Source organism: Pan troglodytes, chromosome 6 (genome assembly GCF_028858775.2).
Source record: "Pan troglodytes isolate AG18354 chromosome 6, NHGRI_mPanTro3-v2.0_pri, whole genome shotgun sequence".
In the NCBI taxonomy this organism is placed as follows: domain Eukaryota; kingdom Metazoa; phylum Chordata; class Mammalia; order Primates; family Hominidae; genus Pan; species Pan troglodytes.
In genome coordinates this window covers 6,884,609-6,907,604 of record NC_072404.2, presented here as the reverse complement: position 1 = coordinate 6,907,604, position 22,996 = coordinate 6,884,609, and the positions used below count along the sequence as shown (strand labels likewise).

At 55.6% G+C, this 22,996-nt stretch overlaps 1 protein-coding gene across 1 annotated transcript; it reads left to right on the top strand.

The window, feature by feature from the left end:
- The first annotated feature begins 1,638 nt into the window (after positions 1 to 1,638).
- On the top strand, positions 1,639 to 8,782 carry LOC742114 (uncharacterized). Its single transcript, XM_016946282.4, has 3 exons — positions 1,639 to 2,346; positions 4,491 to 4,602; positions 8,316 to 8,782. Exons 1-3 carry the CDS (start codon positions 1,698 to 1,700, stop codon positions 8,392 to 8,394), a joined length of 840 nt encoding a protein of 279 aa, XP_016801771.2. The 5' UTR covers positions 1,639 to 1,697; the 3' UTR covers positions 8,395 to 8,782.
- Positions 8,783 to 22,996: the final 14,214 nt, after the last annotated feature.

Sequence of the window (22,996 nt, the reverse complement as noted above, 5' to 3'; positions counted from 1 at the left end):
GCCCTGGAAACGTATTAATGAGTAACCCAGTGTGTGGGCCCCTGGTTCTAACCAGGTAGAAAGAGTTGTTTATATGACAGGAACAAGGTGCAATTTTCCTTTTGTAGTTTTCAGTGGGCCCAGAGCCACAGGCCAATCAAGGCCCTGACAACTAGATTTCTGCAGCCCTGGGCCCTCCCTTGGGGCCTTGGCGTGAGGTCCCCACTGCCCTGCGGTTCAGAAACATTCAGTGCCAGACTCGCGGCTCAGCTCTGGGCACACGGAGCAGAGTCCGACCTTGGGCGCAGGAATCTAATGGTGTGCGTTGCAGAGGGGCAGGCTCACCAGGGCCCAGCAAGGGGGAGAGCTGGAAGCCTCATGGGGAGGGGACGCCTGGGCCAGGCTTGAAGAAGGGCAGGCCCCGGGGTGGGGGCTGTTGGGCCGCCTTGACCAAGCCCTTGTCTGCAAACAACCCCTGGGAAGTTGCAGGAACTGGCTCCTAAGCAACAGTGGGTTCAGGTGTCACCAGGGTCCGGGGGAGGGCCAGGCAGCGAACTCGGTGTTGCTGGGGACCCACTGTGCTTACCACGAGGGCCTGGCCAGTGATTGTGAAATGGGTGGGATGGATGAGTGAGTGGAGGCTGGAGCTTGGGCCGCCCATGGCGCTCTAAACGGGCCAGTGTTCGACTTCCTCATGGCCAGGGCATGTGGGTACAGGTTCAGGGCTGGGAGAGACTCTGTGGGTGGAAGCTGGGGTCTTCACTGAGCCCTTTCCCACGACTGCTGTTGCCATGACAACATCGACACGCGAAGGCCGGGCCTTACCGCTTACAGTACACTTTCATTCTGCCCTAGGTTGAGCTGTAACTACCCTCCACCCCCATTCGTATGGTGAAGCCACTAAGACCTTAGGATGTGACCTTTGTTTTGGAAATAGGTGCCGGGTGCGGCGGCTCACGCCTGTCATCCCAGCCCTTTGGGAGGCTGAGGTGGGCGGATCACTTGAGGTCAGGAGTTCGAGACCAGCCTGGGCAACATGGTGAAACCCCGTCTCTACTAAAAATACAAAAAATTAGCCGGGCATGGTGGCGCATGCCTGTAATCCCAGCTACTTGGGAGGCTGAGGCAGGAGAATTGCTTTAACCTGGGAGGTGGAGGTTGCAATGAGCCAGGATCGAGCCACTGTACTCCAGCCTGGGCAACAAGAGAGAAACTCCGTTTTAAAAAACAAAACAAAGAAATAGGGTTGCTGCTGATATAATTAGTTAAGATGAAGTTATTGGGACGGCCCCTAACCCAACATGACTGCTATCCTTATAAAAAGAGGAAATTTAGGTTGGGCATGGTGGCTCATGCCTATAATCCCAGCATTTTGGGAGGCTGAGGCAGGAGGATTGCCTGAGCCCAGGAGTTAAGGACCAGCCTGGGCAACATAGGGAGACTCCATCTCTACGAAAAATACAAAAATTAGCCTGGTGTGGTGGTGTGTGCCTGTGGTCGCAGCTACTCAGGAGGCTGGGGTGAGAGGATGGCTGAGCGCAGGAGGTCGAGGCTGCAGTGAGTCGTGATCATGCCACTGCACTCTAGTCTGGGCAACAGAGCAATACCCTGTCTCAAATAAATAAATAAAAATAGTAAATTTGGACATGCGCAGGACACCATGGGAACGTAGGGGCCGAGACCAGGTGGTGCTTCTGCAAGCCAAGGAACCTCAGAGGATGGCGGCCCCCAGAAGCTGGGAGGCTGGGACTGTCCCCAGGGCCCCCCCTCTGCCCACTGCTTGGACTCCGGGCCCCAGGACTGAGAGCACATTCCTGTTGTTGAAGCTGCTCGGTGGTGGCACCTGGCTCCAGCAGCCGCAGGCAGCGAGTCCACAGGCTCTCCTGTCCCTCCTGTGCCGCCTTCCTCCCCGGATGGGCCCCGTGATGAGGTCTCTGTGCGATGGGGAAACCGAGGCCCCAGCAGACACCTGGGATGCAGAGACGCCGGCACCGCTATGTGTCCTCGGGCAATTCGCTGAACCTTTCTGGGCCTCGGTTTCGCCCCCATTCCAAAAGCTGATTCTGCTACCGACTGCTGTGAGGGTCCCAGGGGACGGGAGAGCCTGGGCAGCGCCCACCGGGGCTCAGGAGCTTGCTGACTCTGAGGGAGTGGGGCCGGGCCTGGGCAAGGGGCGAGGACGGGGCCTGCTCGACGTGCTCGGCGCTCCCGGGGTGCCTGCTCGGCGCTCCGCCGGCCGCCCTGCGTACGCTCGCAAGGCGCTCGCAGACTCCGGAGTCGCCAACATGTCGACCGCCATGAATTTCGGGACCAAGAGCTTCCAGCCGCGGCCCCCGGACAAGGGCAGCTTCCCGCTGGATCACTTAGGTGAGCGGCGGAAGGTCGGCGGGCAGGGGTCTGGGATGGGGGGTCTGGGTCGCGGCCCCGCGCGGAGCCCTATGGGGTGCCGGCATCTAGCACGGTGCAGGCGGGGAAACTGAGGCACGTCGGCCAACCCGCACCCCGCCCCACCCAGCCCTGGGTCACTGCTGCGACATGGACCCTGCAAGTGGGAGCTGGCAGGACCGTGGCCCCCGTGACGAGGGCAGCGACACCGACTCCTTGCGTCAGGCTTCCGGGTCTCCGGCTCCGCCCTGACTCACCCGGCGGGCTGTCTGTGCCCCGGGTTTGCAGAGCGGGGCATTCGGCGGCCACGAAGCCCGCAGCTGCAGCCGAGGCTTAGACGGTGCCTAGCGATGTCTGCTGCAAAGCTCAAAAGTGCTGCTGATCTCCCAGTGCTTCTGGCCGTATTCCGGTGTGGGGTTAGCCGTTAAATTGCCTCCGTGGACATGAAGGCTTCGAAAAAGGATCTGTGGGCCGGGCGCGGTGGCTCATGCCTGTGATCCCAGCCCTTTGGGAGGTCGGGGTGGGCGGATCATTTAAGATCAGGAGTTCGAGACCAGTCTGCCCAACATGGGGAAACACCGTCTCTACTAAAAATACAAAAATTAGTCGGGTGTGATGTGGCTCGCCTGTAGTCCCAGCTACTCGGGAGGCTGAGGCAGGAGAATCGCTTGAACCGGGAGACGGAGGTTGCAGTTAGCCGAGATCGGGCCACTGCACTGCAGCTTGGGCGACAGAGTGAGACAACGTCTCAAAAAAAAAAAAAAAGAGAAGAAAGGAAAAACGATCTGTGAATTACTGTTTCTTTCCCAACATTTTATTGTGACATTTTCAAATAGCAAAAATGAAACAATTTTTACCCTGAACTCTCCTGTGACCATCACCTACATTGCAACTTAACCTCGTACTGGGCTGACTTTACCTCGTTGCGGGTTTTTTCCATTGTTGTTTTCAGCATGTTTATGAAGGAAACAAGTTTGGGTTTGATTGTTTTTGTTTTGAGACACAGTCTCACTCTGTTGCTTAGGCTGGAGTGCAGTGGTGCAATCATAGCTCACTGAAGCCTTGGCCTCCTTCCTTTCTGGACTCAGGGGAGTCTCCCGTCTCATCCTCTAGAGTAGCTGGGACTATAGGTGTGCAGCGCCACACCCAGCTAATTTTTTTTTTTTTTAGATATGGGGTTTCCCCATGTTGCCCAGGCTGGATTATTTATTTATTTATTTTTGAAATGGACTCTCACTGTGTCATCCAGGCTGGAGTGCAGTGGTGTGATCTCGACTCACTGCAACCTCCGCCTCCCAGGTTCAAGCGATTCTCCTGTCTCAGCCTCTAGAGTAGCTGGGACTATAGGTGTGCAACACCACACCCAGCTAATTATTATTGTTTTTTTATTTTTTATTTTAGAGATGGAGTTTCCCCATGTTGCCCAGGCTGGATCATTTATTTATTTGTTTTTGAAATGGAGTCTCACTCTGTCACCCAGGCTGGAGTGCAGTGGTGTGATCTCGACTCGCTGCAACCTCCGCCTCCCGGGTTCAAGCAATTCTCCTGCCTCAGCCTCCCGAGTAGCTGGGACTACAGACACCCGCCACCATGCCCAGCTAATTTTTGTATTTTTAATAGAGGTGGGGTTTCACCAAGTTGGCCAAGCTGGTCTTGAACTCCTGACCTCAGGTGATCCGGCCACCTCTGCTTCCCAAAGTGCTAGGATTACAGGCGTGAGCCACCGCGCCCAGCCTGGATTATTTTTAGGAGACAAGGTCTTAATCTGTTGCCCAGGCTGGAGTGCAGTGGTGTGATCAATCTCACTGCAGCGTCGAACTCCTTTGCTCAAACGATCTTCCTGCCTCAGCCTCCTGAGTAGCTGGAACCACAGATGTGCGCCACACCTAGCTAACTTTTAAGGGTTTTTTTGGTAGAGATGGGGGTCTCACTGTGTTGCCCAGGCTGGTCTCAAACTCCTGGGGTCAGGTGATCCTCTCAGAGTGCTGGGATTACAGGTGTGAACCACTGCGCCTGGCCTGAGGAAACAAGTTTTGAAAGGAAAAGCAGTGCAGCTCTTAAGGCTGTTGTGTGGTTGCATCATGTTTCACTCTGAAAAGAACATGCTGTTTTCTTTCTCATTCTAGGTGAATGTAAAAGCTTTAAAGAGAAATTCATGAAGTGTCTTCATAACAATAATTTTGAAAATGCTTTGTGCAGAAATGAATCAAAAGAATATTTAGAATGCAGGATGGAGAGGTGAGTACAGCTAAGCGTTATGACTTCCACCTCCCACTACTCCAATTAAAACTTTTTTTTTCCTGAAAGGCCATTACAGTGTGTCTTTTTCAGGCCTGGGATTCAGCTTGTGTTTTTCAGGACTGTAGAATTGTTTGCCCTTGAAATGGAGGCTTATCAGATGAAATTGTACCAAAAGCTGTTTCACAATCTTGGGAACCTCTTCTTGAGCGATAGCGTTATACATGATTGCATTCCTGAGAGCATTTTCTTTCCACATTTGGTTGCTACCGACCTGTCATTAAGGTTTCCAAATCGTGCATCATAAAAATGCTGACTGAGTCAAAAGACTGAAGATCGTGGGTACACAGTTTCTTTCTTTCGCATTCTCAGATGTTAAAAATATGCACTGGGTTGTTTTGCTCCACTTTGAGTTGTTGGGAATGTGACAGGGAGGACAATAGACTATTTAAGAAATGATGAAAGATGAATGATTCTTCCTGTCGTAACCAGAACTCACCAACGCTCACTTTTAAACAAAACAAACGCGTTCGTAGCTATGATCCCCACAGCTTTTACTTAAAATAAGAGCTATTCTAATCCCTTATGCAAAAAAAGCGTGTAGCATATAATTATATGATGGTGGTGGGAGCTTTTATTTTTGCTTTTCGAGGCCACGATTAGCTCACTAAGCATTTCGGTCTTCAGACAGCTGTGTCTGTGCTGAAGACAGGTTGACAATTCACCCATCCACTTTGAGCTCTTTTCATGTTCCCATAACATACTCAGACATTTCCCTCAAGGCAAAAATCCGTTGTGCCTTTCCGGCCACACAGGTGTGTTCGGGGTTATTCATGTGGACATTTGGGGCTGTAAGGATGATGGGCCTTCTCAGCAGTGTGGACTTCAGTGAGGCCACGTTCTGCCTTTGGGGCTGTCGCTTGGGCTCTTCCAGGGCTCACATTTGTCCAAGGGCCACACTGAATCTGTCTCTTACCATCTCTGATTGTTTAAGTAGCACGCTGGCTGGAGCCACGTGTTTAAATTAGTCTTAAATTAATGCATCTTTAGAAAACTGGAACTGAGAATTTCTCCATGGCGCTGCCAAGCTTTAGAGACGGTGTGAATTGGGCTGTGTTCATGTGAGGGTGTGAGCAGGCCTCCTGCCTCATGCTCAGCTTCCCCTTGAGACTCCCGAGGACAGCTGGGAGGAAGGGGGCCAGGGCCAGTGCCTCAGGTGTTCTCGCAGATTGGCCAGGCAATGTTTAGGCAAATGTTCAGGGCATGTGTTCTGATTTCATTGTTTTTTTATTTTTATTTTTATTATTTTTTTGAGACGGAGTCTCACTCTGTCACCTGGGCTGGAGCGCAGTGGCATGATCTCAGCTCACTGCAAGCTCTGCCTCCCGGGTTCACGCCATTCTCCCACCTCAGCCTCCCGAGTAGCTGGGACTACAGGCGCCCGCCACCATGCCCGGCTAATTTTTTGTATTTTTAGTAGAGACGGGGTTTCACCGTGTTAGCCAGGATGGTCTCGATCTCCTGACCTCATGGTCTGCCCACCTCAGCCTCCCAAAGTGCTGGGATTACAGGCGTGAGCCACTACGCCCAGACTTTTGTTGTTTTTTGTTTTTGTTTTTGTTTTTTTTTCTTTTTAAAAATTCTGCTCTTTCTATAAGGTCAGTTATTTTGACCGTAGAATTTTGATTGGTTATTTGTTCATGAAAATCATCAAACATACAGAAGTTGAGGAGTCTACCTCCCATAACCGGCACCCACCCTGTTTTTAGCCATTTCTTTTCTTCCTTTTTCCTTCTGTGCTAAAATCCTAGACGTTACTTTACTCCGACCTCCGTGTGTGTCTGTTTTAGAAAATGGATCACAATGGAGTTTTTAAAGTTGTCTCTTGAGGACTTGGACCATGTTTGCCTGATGTGAAAATATAGGTGTGTTTCAGATGACCACCGTGGTCTGAGATCTCAAGCCTCTGCAGTGATTTAGAAGTTCGCGTCCTGTCCTGGGGATTAGTTTTAGGCACCGGGTGTCACACAGACACGCTGGTGGAGCAGCCTCACCCACTGCCAGCAGCACAGAGTGTGTGGGGGCCTCATGGGATGATGGCTGGGCCTCCTGGCTGGGTTGTGGGGAGGGTAAAGGAGGCCATCCCTGTAAAGCACGCAGCAGGATCGGGGGGCATGTCACCATGTGTGAGTTCACATGATAGTAACTATTGTCCTGAAGAGTGTGGGGCCCATAAAGAGTCATGCTGAGTCGTGAATTTCACGCCTCTAAGATGGCTGCACTGCGATAAACAGCTGGGAATTATTTTGGCAAGAAGTGGTGGCTCACATCTGTAGCCCCAGCACTTTGGGAGGCCAAGCAGGAGAATCACTTGAGCTCAGGAGTTCAAGACCAGCCTGGGCAACATAGTGAAACCCTATATCTACAAAAAAATTCTTAAAAAATTAGCTGGCTGGGTGCAGTGGCTCACGCCCGTAATTCCAACACTTTGGGAGGCTGAGGTGGGCAGATCACTTGAGGTCAGGAGTTCAAGACCAGCATGGTGAGACCCCATCTCTACTAAAAATATAAAAATTAGCCAGGCATGGTGGCAGGCGCCTGTAATCCCAGCTACTTGGGAGGCTGAGGCAGGGAGAATTGCCTGAACCCAGGAGGTGGAGGTTGTAGTGAGCCGAGATCATGCCGCTGCACTCCAGCCTGGGCAACAGAGTAGGACTCCGTCTCAAAAAAAAAAAAAATTAGCTGGCCGGGCAGTGTGGCTCATGCATGTAATCCCAGCACTTTTGGAGACCAAGGCGGGTGATCACATGAGGTCAGGAGTTCGAGACCAGCCTGACCCATATGGTTAGACCCCGTCTCTACTAAAACTACAAGAATTAGCCGGGCGTGGTGGTGGGCACCTGTAGTCCCAGCTACTCAGGAGGCTGAGGCACAAGAATCACCTGGACCTGGGAGGCGGAGGCTGCAGTGAGCCGAGATTGCACCACTGCACTCCAGCCTGGGCAGTAGAGCGAGACTGTTTCTCGGAGAAAAAAAGAAATTAGCCATGCATGGTGGCATACACCTGCAGTCTCAGCTACCCAGGAGGCTGAGGCGGGAGGATCACTTGAGCCCAGGAGTTCAAGGCTGCAGTGAACTTGAACCGCTGATCACACCACTGCATCCCAGCCTGGGAGACAAAGTGAGACCCTGTCTCTTAAAAAAAAAAAAAAAGATCAGATAAGTGTCGACCTGAGTCTCAGTTCCATGTGGGTGGATGGCAGCCTGAGGTCTCCTCTGCCAGGGTGCCGTGGACGGTGGCGGGCACAGGTTCCAGGGATTAGGGCGTGAACACCTTTAGGGGTCATTATCCTGCCAATCAAGGCAAGTCTGAGAGGTCAGCGTGAAGCTGTTGTCCAGATACATCTTTTAGCAGGACGTGGGGAAGTGTTGTGTGTTGGGGGCAGCGGGTGCAGCTGCCCCTCTTGGGCGACCCAAGAGGCCCCAGGCCTTAGGCCCTGGGACATCTCTAGGTGGTCATGTCCTCATTGTCCTGTTGACTCTGCCCAGTGGGGAAGGCACCAGCCACGGGGGCCGAGGCCGAGGGGCCACTCTCCCAGGACGTAGATGGAGGTGGCAGGACCCCCGGTGTGTGCTGAGAAGCCGGGGCCTGCAAGGGCCCCTCTTGTCCTCTCTGCACCTCCCGCCCTGACAGCTTTCTCTTTTTCTTTTAGAAAATTGATGCTACAAGAACCATTGGAGAAACTGGGATTTGGAGACTTGACTAGTGGAAAATCAGAGGCAAAAAAATGAATTGTGATGAGAAGACCCCTGGGCCGTGTTCAGTGGTCTCTCGGGACGGAGGGCATCATCCTGCCTCTTAGGTCGGCGAAGGCCTGCGTGTGGTGTCCTTAGAAATGGGCTTCAAATAGAAGCTCCAGCCCTGTGGGGGCGTCTCCTGGGTAGGGAGTGGCGTCCCGTTTTCCCTTAGGAGGGTGTTTCTGCATTGAACCCCTGAGTGGGACGGCGTTCCCGGCAAAGCTGGGAGGGAGGCGAGCGTGGGGCGAGACCCTTGTCTTCGAGGCCGGGGCCCTCTTGTATGGGGTGGTTTTATGTTGCAGTCCTCTGATACTTTCTGAGTTCAAAGAGGTAAATGCATAAATTTCAGTCCCTTCTGAACACAGATATCATCAGAAAATTACCATTCCCTAGCAGGATGTTTTCGTGTTTGTATTCGTATGTGCCAGTTCATTTCCTTTAAAAAAAAAAAAAAAAAGTGGAACACAAAATAGGAAGTGAGAGCCTTCTGGCTTCGGATGGATTGACTTCTTGATTCTTTCTGGTTTTGCCTGAACACCAACTAGCTTCATAATCAAAGGGTCATTTTCTGGTTTGTATCAGACCGTATTTATAAAGTTGGGTATTTAATTTCAGTAACTCCCGTATTTTAACAGAAAAAGAACCTGAGTCCATTTGCAGTTAGGCTCGCACCAGCTGTCTTCTGTGCCAGCCAGCTCCGCCCGAGACCCCGGCACGTTTTCGCAGTACAGCCTGGCAGGGGCCCCGAGCGGAGTTCTCAGCCCGTCTGTGCCAAAGTTGCCTGTGGGTCACGGAAACCCGGCCCATGTCCACCCAGTGCGTCAGGCCAGCCGGGGCCCAAACCTGTGGATGGAACGCAGGTGCCTGCACATCTGGGGCCTCAGCCAGACCTGTCTCCTTCCCAGGCACTGTCGGAAAGGGGCTGGCTCCTCTCTGGTCAGTGGAGGATGGTGGCAGGAGACGGGGTGGGGAGATCCAGGTCACATCCTCTCTGGCGACCCTGGCAGTGGCTGTCTCCAAGCCCTGGCAGGTGGGGCCACCAACCTGGCCGACCTCAGGCTCCAGGAAACAGGCTGCCCTCGTCCCTCTGCCTGTGGGTGGCTGAGGCTTCTCAGCCCATCTCCAGTTCTCTGCAGCAAAGGCCCTCTGTTTCTGTCCTGCAGTGGTGGCCCTTTTGTGGTTAAACATGTCCCTCCCCTCCTCACAGAACTGAGTACCTATTGCGGCTGGGCCCGCCCAACCCTGTGTCCCTGCACCCATGGGTTCTACCACCTGATTCGGCTGCAGCTGTCACTGTCCTGTGTCTGCTCTCTGTCAGGCCTCTGAGTGCTGCAGACGTATTAATCACCGCTAGTTTATGGAAAGTCTTGTTTCTTATTAGAATATTTTGTGTAGGCACAGGGTTGCCCCAGCACTGTCTATAGCGACCCCAGTGTCCTCACAGTGCACGTGAGCCGTGACGCAGCCACCGTGGAGTTGGCGCTGACGTGGTGTGGCCACGTGCCATGAGCTCGCCAACGCAGTGCGGCTATATGGCGTGAGCTTACTGTGAAGTGGAGACAGGCAGGGACACAGGAAACTACAAATGAGAAATCCAGAAGGAGGAGCTGGAACTGATGGGCATAGCCGGCCGCGAGCCCCTCCGAGCACCCCTGGGGGTGGAGTTCTGGCTGTCATGGCAGAGGGTTTCACATGCTCAAAAAGTAAACGAACCAGGATGTGAGGGGAACACAACAGACCATGCCGACGGAGCTCCCGGGCCCGGGCCGGGGCCTCTTCCCACCGCACTCTGACCCGCCGTCGGGAGCGCTCGGGCCCGGGGCCTCTTCCCACCGCATTCTGACCCGCCGTCGGGAGCGCTCGGGCCCGGGCCGGGGCCTCTTCCCACCGCACTCTGACCCGCCGTCGGGAGCGCTCGGGCCCGGGCCGGGGGCTCTTCCCACCGCACTCTGACCCGCCGTCGGGAGTGCCCGGGCCCGGGTCGGGCCTGCCTCTCCTCTCGCACCGCACTCTGACCCATCAGCAGTGTGGGGAAGACCGTTGACCAAAGGTGGGAAAGATAGGAAAGATACTGTACTCTAGGTAGTAAATTTGTTTTTTGCATGGACGATTCTGAAGCTGTATTCTGAGATGGAAAAAACTAGAAATATATCGTGGATGATGAGAGCCAGGTGTATCGAGCTCCTGCTTTTCTAACATACAAAGGTAACTGGATAGAGAAATGGAGTGATCGCCCTCCCCTGGCCAGGGTGTGCTCCGAGACCCCAGCAGGTGCCTGAAGCCACGGATAGTCCCGAATCCTGTCCAGGCGGTGTTTTTTCCTATACGTACCTGTGATCAAGTCTGAGGTGTGACAGCAAAACTGACAGAACTTCGTGCTTCCGTCTTCAAAATGTCACAGATGGGCACTGTGTTCTTACCGGAGATCTTAGCAACCTCGGCATCTGGCTGTTTTTCTTATAGGTCAGGAGTTTCCACCTTTTCCCTTAAAGGAAGCGCTTGGCAGCTTCTCTGGTGTGTCTGAGTCGCCAGCATCACCACTGTCGTGTTCTGGGGCCATTCTTAAGTAAAATAAAAGCTTCTTGGACCCAAGCGCCACATCACCGCGATGGCTGGTCTGATCACCGAGATGGCTGCTGAGTGCCTGGCAGGCAGGGTGGCGTGGACGGCCCGAAACGCTGGACGGAGGGAGGGTCGACGTCCCGGCAGGACGGCTGCTCAGAACAGCACAGAATCAAAAACTCATGAATGGTTTATTTCTGGAATTTTCCACTTAGTATTTTTGGACTGTGGCTGACCATGGGTAACTGAAACCGTGTGTAAGGGGGACTGTTGTGAGGGGCTGTGCTCAAATGCTTCCCAGCTCTGCCCTGAGGGCCTGGACGCAGTGACCCGTACACTCAGGGTCTTGGCCCTCATACCATTATGTAACCAGAAGGAACCAGGGCCAGGCCAGAGAAGGTATCAGATGAGCTAGAGAGTGAAGAATTGCTGGGATGAGGAGACTTGTTGAAATAACACGGGGGGATGGGAAGGAGCACATGGTGGCCAACCTGGGGCAGTGTGAGCGTGAAAATAGGCTGGGCGCGGCGGCTCACGCCTGCAATCCCAGCACTTTAGGAGGCCGAGGTGGGAGGATCGCTTGAGGCCAGGAGTTCAAGACCAGCCTGGGCAACATGGGTGAAACCCTGTCTCTACAAAACAAGAAAAGTCAGCCGTGCGTGGTGTCACCCGCCTGTAGTCCCAGATGCTCAGGAAGCTGAGGCAGGAGGATCACTTGAGCCAGAGGTTAAGTCTGCAGTGAGCTGTGATTGTACCACTGCTCTCCAGCCTCGGCAACAGAGCCGGACCCTGTCTCACCAAAAAAAAAAAAAAAAAAAGAAAATTAATTATTGTAATGGGCTGTAGCCCACAGAATAAATTGATATCCAGTAGTCTATACAACATAAGTAATTGGGTAAACATGTCAGTGGGGGGAGTGCCAGGTCTGTCTTATTAATTCTAATATAGAAGAAATTTTGGGAACAGGAAATCGCTGTTGCAGAAACCACACTGGTGACAGGTGCAGATTACAACCCTCAGCGGGTCGGGCGCCGGTGGCTCACGCCTATAATCCCAACACTTTGGGAGGCCGAGGCAGGCAGATCACTTGAGGCCAAGAGTTCAAGACCAGCCTGGCCAACATGGAGAAACCCTGTCTCTACTAAAAATACAAAAATTAGCCGGGGCTGGTGGTGCGTGTCTGTAATCCCAGCTATTCGGGAGGCTGAGGTGGGAGAATTGCCTAAACCAGGAGGCAGAGGTTGCAGTGAGCCGGGATTGTGCCACCACACTCCAGCCTGGGCGACAGAACCGTCTCAAAAAAAACCCTCAGTTGCCATGAAGTGAGTGGTGACGTGTGGTGTGAAGCAGGTGTCTGCTGAGTCTTGAGAAACCTCCCCTTGAGATGCACAGTGACCTCCGAGGAGACAGTCATGTCACAGCAGAACGGCAGAGGCCCCTTAACCCAGCAGCCACCGCCGAGAGCGAGCCGCACAGGCCGCACGGACCTGGGGGCGTCCCTGAGGGCACGGTATCACTTCTGGTTCTCTTGCCCAACTGCATGGCCTGAATGTAATCCCAAGGAGACAACAGACACAGACCCAAACCGAGGGGCCTTCTGCGAAGTGACTGGCAGCGCTGGCCCAGTGTTATGTAAGATGTTATTTGGGGAACTGGGTATACACACTGTCCTATTTTTGGAACTTTTTGGAAGTCTGAAATTATTTTGAAATGAGGAAAAAAAATGTGCTTTGTATGAAACTGTAGTGGAATAGATTGAGTCGATTCTCGTTTCGAAATAACTTCAAAGAGTTTCCAATAGGCATGATGCCGGCATGAATGGTTTCAGCAGGTCACAGGCAGAGAAGCCGGAATCCCAAAATAGCGCCATTGTGTGGACAACCTGACTCCTTACAAATGCGCAGTGGCTTCCCAACGCTGCCTTTGAGTTTCTGGGTCTGGCTGCTGAATGTGTTGTGCTTAAGAATCCAGACACCCTGCTGTTCCTGCCAGAGCTTCTCACAAGATATTTCGGGTAGTTCATCATCTGTCATGTGCAGAATGCATTTTATTTCTCATAGACGCTTGTCATGATAAGCCGGCCACATTATTAAAAGGCTCCCAAAGACAATTTCCAGAGCGTTTTCCAAGCATTCCCCCTGGGCATGAGGTAAACTGGAGGTAGCGTGGTCGCAGGCCTGGCCTAGTGTTGCTTCCCAGGAGGGGAGGTCTGACCTGGAGGCCCAGAGCCCCCCAGGGTCGGGTCTGCAGCCCCAGGGCTGATGCGCGGGGCCTCGTTTGCACAGGCCATGTAGCCGGAGCTCAGCACTGGACCTGTTCCACCCAGGCCTCAGGAGCAAGGCAAACTGCCTTCCTGAAGCTTCCTGTATTGGTTCCTCTGGCCACACTAACAGATTACTGCAAGCCCAGCAGCTTAGAGCACTGCAAGCATTACTATTCCAGAGCAGTGTCCAAAAGGAGCCCAGGCCAGACACGATGGCCCACGCCTGTCATCCCGGCAGTTTGGGAGGCCAAGGTGGGAGGATCGCCTGAGGCCAGGAGTTTGAGACCAGCCCTGGCAACGTAGTGAAACCCTGTCTCTACAAAAAAAAAAAAATTGTTTTTAACTTACCCTGGTGTGGTGGCATGCACCTGTAGTCCCAGCTACTCAGGAGGCTGAGGCAGGAGGATCGCCTGAGCCTGGGAAATAGAGGCTGCAGTGCACGATGATGGCACCACTGCACTTAAGCCTGGGAGACAGAGCAAGACCCTGTCTCAAATTACAAATAGCCCAACAGGGCTGTGTCCTCTCGGCAGGCTCTGGGGGGAACCGTTTCCCGCCCTGGCAGGCTCTGGGGGGAACCGTTTCCCGCCTTCTCTGGAGTTGAGGCACCTCAGTCAGGGCTGGGACTTGGTCCAACCTCCAGCCAGCAGTGCAGCCCCTTCCGATCCCTCCGACCCCTGCCCCTGTGCTCCTGTCTCTCCGGCTCTGACCTCCTGCCTCCCTCTCAGGACCCTTGGAACTGCACCAGGTCCTGCTAATCCTGGACCATCCCCATCTTGGTCCCAAACAACCCGATCTGCCATGTAAGCACCATGTTCACAGGTCCCAGGGGCCAGGATGCATTCGGGGACATTTTTCTGCCCCCACACCTGGTTGTGAGGCGTGTGGGTGGCTCAGTCTTGGCCCGGGGCGGCAGCAGGTCCCTCTGGTCCCCTTGTGGCTCTGGATGGCTGTGCACCTCGACAGGTGTCCCCACTCAGAGGGGAGGCTGGGGGCTTACTCATCCACTCTGAAGAGCCTGGGGGCGGGGGTCATCCCTGAGGGCACCGGGGTTGGTCTGCGGGGCCACCTGCCAGACAGGGCCGGACAGAGCGTGGTGCTTTGGGGCGGGGGATGGGAGCCCACCCCACTTAGCCTGCAGGGGCTGCGTGACCTTGAAGGAAGCAGAAGCGCTGTGGTGGGGGTGGCCCCTGCTGGACGGCGGCAGCACCATGGCGCCCTCGAGGGCCACCTGCAGAGGCAGAGCCAGGTGCGTAGCTGTCGGCTGCGGCGGGGATGGTGGCTTGTGCAGCTAGGCCTGTGCTCCAGGAGCCACAGGCTAGGGCCAGGGTCGTGCATCCTGAAGCCCCAGGCCTTCCTGACTGGGCAGCCCCCTCCTACCACCTGCCCCTGCTGACACCTGCCTGCCACCACCCTCAGCCCCCCACTCACCCCCCACCGCTCCTGCCAGCTCAGTTTTCAGGGGATATGGAGACCCAGATGTGGCCCAGATCAGGGCAGCACAGGGTAGGTGCCCATGAAGTGTGGGGTTCAGTGAGGGGCTACAGGGGCTGAGCCAGAGCCTAGGCGGGGCAGGGGTCTACCCACTGGTGGGGGCTGCAATAGAGGCTGGGGGAGGATGGTCCAGGTAGGGGCCCTTTGGGCAGCAGAGCCACAGACCCTCCCTGGGGTCCCAGCTCTTCTCAAGGCAGACGTGGGAAGGTACCAGCCCTCATGGGCGTCCACTGGGGTAGGGATCCTGCTTCACCGAGGCCTCTCTTTGAGGGGAGTGGCCTGGACGTGGGGCTGGCGAGGCCAGGATTCTCTGAGGCCACCAGTGCAGATACCAATCCCTGTGTCACAGACCACCCCAAACTCAGGGCCTCACACAGCATCTTCCGGCTCCCACGCCTGTGGCTCTGGGGCTAGCTGGGCTCAGCCGGGTGGTTCACACGCAGGTGTGACGAGGCTGGAGTCACTGAGCTCTGCCCTCCAGGGGTGGGTTCCAGCCCCTGGGTGGGCAGGGCTGGGCCCAGCACCTCTGTTCCTGGGCTCTGTCCGCGTGGCCTCTGCAGCGTGGAGGCTGCAGGGGAGCCCGGCTGTGTATGTGGAGGCAGGGCAGGGGCGAGGGGCAAGGCAGAAGCCGCATTCTCCTGTGACCCCATGTCAGAGGTTACAGGCCACTGTCCTGCACGGGCCGGGACGGTCACGGCCCCTCGCCCACATTGATCCTGCACGGGCCGGGACGGTCATGGCCCCTCGCCCACATTGATCCTTCACGGGCCGGGACGGTCACGGCCCCTCGCCCACGGTGGTCCTGCACGGGCCGGGACGGTCATGGCCCACATCGCAGGTGGGAGTGAGAGGAGTGTTACGTGTTAAACACACTGTGGGGAGGAGGGGCCAGGGAGGGGAGGGAAGCGCTGGGAGAGGATAGGTGTGTAGATGGTGGATAGAGATGATGGCGGTGACGGATGATTCTCAGATGGCAGATAAACAGATGACAGAGGTAGAGGACAGGGAGACTGCTTGATGATGGATAAACATAGAGATGACAGTTCATATAGACACAGATGACAGATCGCACAGATAGATGATGGACGGATGGACAGAGGGGGATGGTGAGTGGGGGGGGGCACAGGCAGGGCCCCCTGGGAAAGGCAAGCCCCGTCTGAGACGGCCTCCGCCTTTCCTGACGCGCGTCCACGCCTCCCTCTCTGTGAGGCTGTGGGGCTTCTCCAGCCTGACTCTGCAGGGTGCTGTCTCGTGCCTGCCTCTGGCACAGACAGGCCTGTGGCTCATTCCCGCAAAAGCCCCCATGAGATGGGTGACTCAGCCTCAGTCTCCCTGTCTGCTAAAGGCATATGGTATGAGCCCGCCTGGGCGCTGAGGGCTGGAGTGGACTCTGGTGTGGACGGAGGATTGTGCCGAGGCAAGAGACTGAGGCACAAACTGTTTCCGTATAATAGAGAAGATCGTTAGAATAAGAACAGTCATAATACAAATTAGACATACAGATGACCATGGACAATTATCAATCATGATTATAAACCTTGTTAATCATTAGCTTTTAATGTTACTCTTTGTCATATTACTAACATAACCTAGGAATAACCGGCGGGTATAGGGTCAGGTGCTGAAGGGACATTGTGAGAAGTGACCTAGAAGGCAAGAGGTGAGCCCTCTGTCACGCCCGCATAAGGGCCGCTTGAGGGCTCCTTGGTGAAGCGGTAACGCCGGTGTCTGGGAAGCCACCCGTTACTTAGCAGACCGTGAAAGGGAGTCTCCTTTCCTTGGAGGAGTCAGGGAACGCTCTGCTCCACCAGCTTCTTGTGGGAGGCTGGATGTTATCCAGGCCTGCCCGCAGTCATCCGGAGGCCTAACCCCTCCCTGTGGTGCTTCAGTGGTCACACTCCTTGTCCACTTTCACGTTCCTCCCGTACTCCTGGTTCCTCTTTGAAGTTCGTAGTAGATAGCGGTAGAAGAAATAGTGAAAGTCTTAAAGTCTTTGATCTTTCTTGTAAGTGCAGAGAAGAAAATGCTGACGTATGCTGCCTTCTCTCTCTGCTTCAGCTACCTAAGAGGGAAGGGACCCCTGTCCTGTGATCACGTAACTTGCTTCACCTTGTCAATCACTTAGAATATTCGCCCTCCTTACCCTGCCCCCTTGTCTTGTATGCAGTAAATATCAGCATGCCCAGCCGTTCGGGGCCACTACCGGTCTCCACGTCTTGATGGTAGTGGTCCCCCGGGCCCAGCTGTTTTCTCTTCATCTCTTTGTTTTGTGTCTTTATTTATTACAATCTCTTCTTGTCTCTGCACACGGGGAAAACACCCGCTAAGCCCCGGAGGGCTGGACCCTACACTCTGGGGCAGAGTCGGCCTCATGGGCTCAGCCCATGCAGCCAAGCAGGAAGAGCTGCTGGATTCTTATTTAAACACGAGAGAAACGGCCTTCAGAACGAGAACTTGCATGCACAGGGCTCACGTGAACGGCACGTCCTGCGTGTGACCGCACCCGCCATCCGACCCTCTGTACCTGGCTCCTGTCAGTTCCCACAGCACCCGCCATCTGAACCTCTGTGCCTGGCTCCTGTCACTTCGCACAGTGTGTTCAAGCTTCGCCTGTGTCATGGTGTGTTCACGGCTGAGTCGCACTCTGTGGTGGGCACAGACCACTCTTGGCTTATCCACCCATCAGCTGGTGGACGTGTGGGCTGTCTGCATTTGGGACTGTTCTTAGTAACGCTGGCTGGGCATGACGGCTCACGCCTGTAATCCCAGCACTTTGAGAGGCTGAGGCAGGTGGATCACCTGAAGCCAGGAGCTCAAGATCTGCCTGGGCAACGTAGCAAGATACAAAAAACCCCACAAAACTTAGCTGGGCATGGTGGCGCACACCTGTATTCCCAGCTACTCGGGAGGCTCAGGAGGGAGAATTGGCTTGAGCCTAAGAAGTTGAGGCTTCACTGAGCTATGATTGCACCACTGTACTCCAGCCTGGGTGACAGAGCAAGACCCTATCTTGAAAAAATAAATAATAAGGCTGGGTGCTCATGCCTGTAATCCCAGCATTTGGGGAGGCCGAGGCAGGCGGATCACGAAGTCAGGAGTTCGAGACCAGCCTGATCAACATGGTGAAACCCTCGTCTCTATTAAAAATACACAAATCAGCCAGGCTTGGTGGCTCGCACCTGTGATCCCAGCTACTCAGGAGGCTGAGGCAGGAGAATCGCTGGAACCCGGGAGCGGAGGTTGCAGTGAGCCGAGATCATGCCACTGCACTCCAGCCTGGGTGACAGAGCGAGACTCTATCTCAAAAAAAAAAAAAAAAAGAAAAGGAAAGATGCTGCTGAGAACACTTGAACACTCGTGTCCGGGTGCGTGTGGACGTGTTTTCTGCCGTCCTCGGGCGCATACTGGGGAGTGGGTTTCCAGGGTCCCACGGTAGCTCCATGCCAGCCCATTTTCCAGGGCGGCTGCACCGTCTTACACCCACCAGCGCTGTGGGAGGGTCCAGCTTCCCCCATCCTCACCAGCACTGTCTGTTTGTAAATCCTAGCCTCCCTCCACCGGCCCCCCGCCAGGTCTTCACTGCATCCTGCTGTGATTGGCGTTTCCCTGACGACTAATGGTGCTGAATATTTCCGGTGCCTGTCGGCGGCTGTGTGTCTTCCTTGGGGAAGCATGTGTTCAGATTCTTTGCCCTTTTTTTAAGTGGTTCACTTGCCTTTTTATTATTGAGTTGTATGAGTTCTTTATAAGTAACTATTTCTTGAGGCTGCACCAATTTGGGTGTGAACTTAAACACTACTGCCCGATGGTCACTGCTGAAAGGGGCCAGGGCTGGTGGGGGGAGAGCACCTCCCGGGGTCCCGCGTCGGGTCTGGGCCTCCTCCCCATGCCAAGTGCGTGATTCCGGCCCCCGAGGACCCTGCTGGTCCCAGGCCTCAAGAGATGGCACCTGGGGAGACCTGGGCCGTGACTGGAGTGGTCAGGCCAACGCCAGCTGCCCAGCGGGGGAGGAAAAGATGGGGGATGGCAGGACCCCTGCCCGGGCGCAGTGCCCAGCTCCATACCTGCCACCAGCCCCTTGGTTATGGGGACGGCTCTCCACGACCCCCTTCTCCACTCCAGACCCCATCTCTGTTTGGAAAACCAAGCAAAAGATATGTTCAAATGCCCCAAAACCCAGTAAGCCAACCTGTGCACCCACCTCCATGGCATGACATCTTGGGGAGGCCCCTGAGGACTCCCTGCTTCCAAAAGGGTTTCCGGGTCTAGCCCCACTCCCAGAAAATCGTGCCGAGACCACCTCTGGTCCTGGGTGGTTCCCCCTCCCCTGCATTTCGGGGCGCAGTGGCTATTTCTGGGGAATCCCCGTGTCTCCTTTAGGCCCCTCCTGAGCAGAGCTCTTTAGGATCCGTATGCTGCTGAGCTCCTACTCCAGGTGCCCGAGGGGTGGCAGGGCCCTCACAGCAGTCAAGGCCCAGGAGGGTCTGCGCAGGGCCAAAGGCACGACGCAGAGGACAGGGTGGAGGCCGCAGCCAGTGGGCTGCCCTGGAGGGGGCCGGCCACACGGGGTCCCAACATCACCACCCCCATCCCCACAGCTGAGGCAGGTAGAGCCAGGAGCTGCCCACCCCTGCGCCGAGCCTGGATGTTGAAGACCCCTCCTTGGCCTGCAGGGTGGCCTACTGAGCTCACGGCCATCGTGCCAGACGCTGTCCAAGCGCAGACAATTTGACTGAATTAGCCCCGGCCCCTGTGCGGGGTGGAGAGGGAAGTGAACCTCCACAACCTCCCCTCCCCTGAGGCAGCTCCTGGTTGAGCAAGCTGGGCTGACTGTTGGGCAAGATGGTCGCAGAGCAGGGCCCAGCCTGGCCTCAGTCCATTTGCCCCTTCCCTGGGGAGAGCCCCCTTCTGCCTGTGCTGAGAGGCTCACCCCGCAGCTGCAGGCCTGGGAGGGGCCAGCTTCCAATCAAAGTGGCCTGCGGGCCTACCGTGCGCAGGCCCCACGCTCAGGCGACGCTGGAGGAGCTCGCCCTGCTCTCGGGAGCCCCCTGCCCAGGGCCTGCTGCGCGGCCGAGTGGTCACAGGAGGCGGCTGCCTCTGGCTCTGGACTAGGGAGACGCTTGAGGAATGAGTGTCAGGGTCCCTGGTGCAGCCGTGCAGGTCAGTGACAAGGGGCAGGAGGCTCAGCAGAGCTTGTAGGCCACTGGGCGTGAGCAGGAGCAGGCACGCCGCCTGTCCAGGCCCCTCGCCAGCCGCTGCTGGCCGGAACAGCCTTTGACCAGCACTGGTCTGGGTCTGGCCCACCCTGAGCTATGCTGTTACCTTCCGGATTCTTCCTGAGTCCTGGGCTCCCCTACTGCCCTGCCCAGCCCTGACCACAGCCAGTCGGGGCAGCAGGATTTCAGGACGGCTGCGGTCTCAGGGGTCCAGGCAGGTACTTGCGGATCTCGGCCGAGCAGCCTCCTCTTTGGAAGAATCCCCCTCAGCCCCGACATCTCTTAGATCTGCGGGGCTCACCCACCTCTGTCTCATCCTCACGCCCTCCTGCCCCCCGAGCAATGCCACAGTTCCCTTAGCGGGATGGAAGGACAGAGAAGGCAAGACACTCGCCTGCTGGAGCTGCCCCACGGAGGAGGCCCCGGAACAGCAGGCAGTAGATGGCCTTGGCTTGTGCCAGAAGCTCTGGCCTGTTGGGCACCGGCTCCCCTGAGGCCTCCCTGCTGCCTTTTCTATGCCTTGTATGATGGCCTCCCCGTCTTTGGGGACCTTGGGTAACGGCTGTGTTAGGGTGTGTTGCTTTGTTATATTGTTTTATGTATATTCCAGTCCTGAGGTGTGTGGCCTCCAGCAAGGGATCGAACCTCCCCGTGCCTCAGTCTTCCCAACTGAAAATGGGGCTTTAATAAGAAAATACACGTCGGCCGGGCGCGGTGGCTCACGCCCATAATACCAGCACTTTGGGAGGCCAAGGCAGGTGGATCACGAGGTCAGGAGATCGAGACCATCCTGGCTAACACAGTGAAACCCTGTCTCTACTAAAAATACAACAAAATTAGCCGGGCGTGGTGGCGTGCACCTGTGTCCCAGCTGCTGGGGAGGCTGAGGCAGGAGAATGGTGTGAACCCGGGAGGCAGAGCTTGCAGTGAGCCGAGATTGCACCACTGCACTCCAGCCTGGGTGATAGAGCAAGACTCCGTCTCAAAAAAAAAAGAAAAGAAAAGAAAAGAAAATACACGTCAAGCCAGGCGTGGTGGCTCAGGCCTGTAATCCCAGCACTTTCAGAGGCTAAGGCAGGCAGATCACGTGAAGTCAGGTGTTCGAGACCAGCCTGGGCAACATGGTGAAACCCTGTCTCTACCAAAAAATAAAAATATACCTGGGCATGGTGGCACCCATTTGTGGTCCCAGCTACTCAGGAGTCTGAGGCAGGAGAATCACCTGACCCCAGGAAGCAGAGGTTGCAGTGAGCTGAGATCGTGCCACTGCACTCCAGCCTGGGCGATAGACCAAGACCCTGTCTCAAAAAAAAAAAAAAAGGAAAAAAGAAAAGAAAAGAAAATAGAAAATACAAGTCAGGCTATTTCTCCTAATACCTAGTGCAGAGCTGCTCCTATTAATGTTCGTCTGTCTTTATTAGGCGACATTCTCCAAGCTCATGCTGTGTGGTGGATTCCGAGCCTGGCACAGGGACCCAGAGATGAAAATGCCACCTGTCCCCACCCCAAAGCCTCCCGTCTGAGGGAGGAGAAAGACCCGTGTGAACGGTTACAGGGAAAGAGCACGTGATGCCACAGGGCACATGATCCCAGAGACACAGACCAAAACGGGCTGCCGCGTTCTGCTTCAGGTAGACAGAGCTTAAGCAGCTCCATGATTCCACGTCGGCTGGAGCAGGGGGACAGGTGCCTTTGGTGGCACTCTGGTCAGTGCAGCCTCAGTGGAGGCCATTCCACATCACATACCATTGCCCCAGCGATGCCACTTTGAGTGCAAATCCACACAAAACTCTTGCAAAGATGAGGTTGTGTAGACCATGATTCTGATGGATTCAAAACGCTCTAAATGCCCCTATGCCAGTGACTGGGTGAACAAGTCATGGTCCAGTTGAACTTTTTTTGAGTTTTTTGTTTGTTTGGTTTTTTTTTTTTTTTTTTTTGAGCCGGAGTTTCGCTCTTGCTGCCCAGGCTGGAGTGCAATGGCGCAATCTCGGCTCGCTGCAACCTCTGCCTTCCAGTTTCAAGTGACTCTCCTGCCTCAGCCTCCCACGTAGATGGGATTACAGGCATGCGGCACCACGCCTGGCTAATTTCTTTGTATTTAGTAGAGACGAGGTTTTACCATGTTGCCCAGGCTGGTCTCAAACTCCTGAGCTCAAGTGATCCACCTGCCCGGGTCTCCCAAAGTGCTGGGATTACAGCCATTAGCCAAAACCCCGTCTCGATAAATGAATAAATAAATGAAAGGCTACAGGCCTCAGACGTTCGTTCTGGAAGGTGCTGAGGAATTTGTTAACAGTGGTTGCCTGGAAGGCAGTGGGGAGAGGCTTTCCTTTTTCAGTCTGGTATGTTGCAGTTTGTTTTCAGCCGGGTGTACTGCATTAACCGTGCAAGAAGAAAATGGAAAGAATTTGAAAAGACGCTGGGGTGTGCAGAGGAGGGCACACGAGTCTGGGAAGAGGTGACATCAAAACCAGGTTTTTTGTTACCTGTCAGCCCCCATGTGAAGTCCCGGCGGGGCCCCTCAGCCTGCCTGAGTGGGAGGGGTGCCCAGAGGGTCCCATCTGTGGGTGGTGGGCGGCTGGGTGGGTCTCAGGGGGAGGCTCCGTCTGGGCCCTGTGTGGCCTCGGTGTCCTGGGACGCTGGTGTTTGTCACCTGCTGGCCGTCCCTCCCAGGCAGGGATGGTGTGAGCGCCCTGGTCCTGGTCCGTAGCGCAGGACACGCACACCTGCCTTCCACGAGCACCCCCATGCCCATGGTCTTGGGGGGCTCGGCAGGTGCCCTCTGCTCCCCCCACAGTAGGTGTGCAGGCTCCGTCCCACCGCGCGCGGCGGCACGAGGGTCCCACCCAGGCCGGCCAGGTTTTGGGGCGGCCTCGCGCCCAGGCAGGTGGGACGCTGCGCGCGGATGGGGGGCGGGCGGCGGGCGATTTCCCAGCGGGTCCCCGGGGCGCGCGGGCTGGGGGCGCCGAAGCGGCCGAGGGAGGAGGCCACACGCTCGCCTGCACCGCTGGGGGCCGCCCGCGGGCCTTGCCGGCCAGAGCGCAGCGTGCGCCCCGGG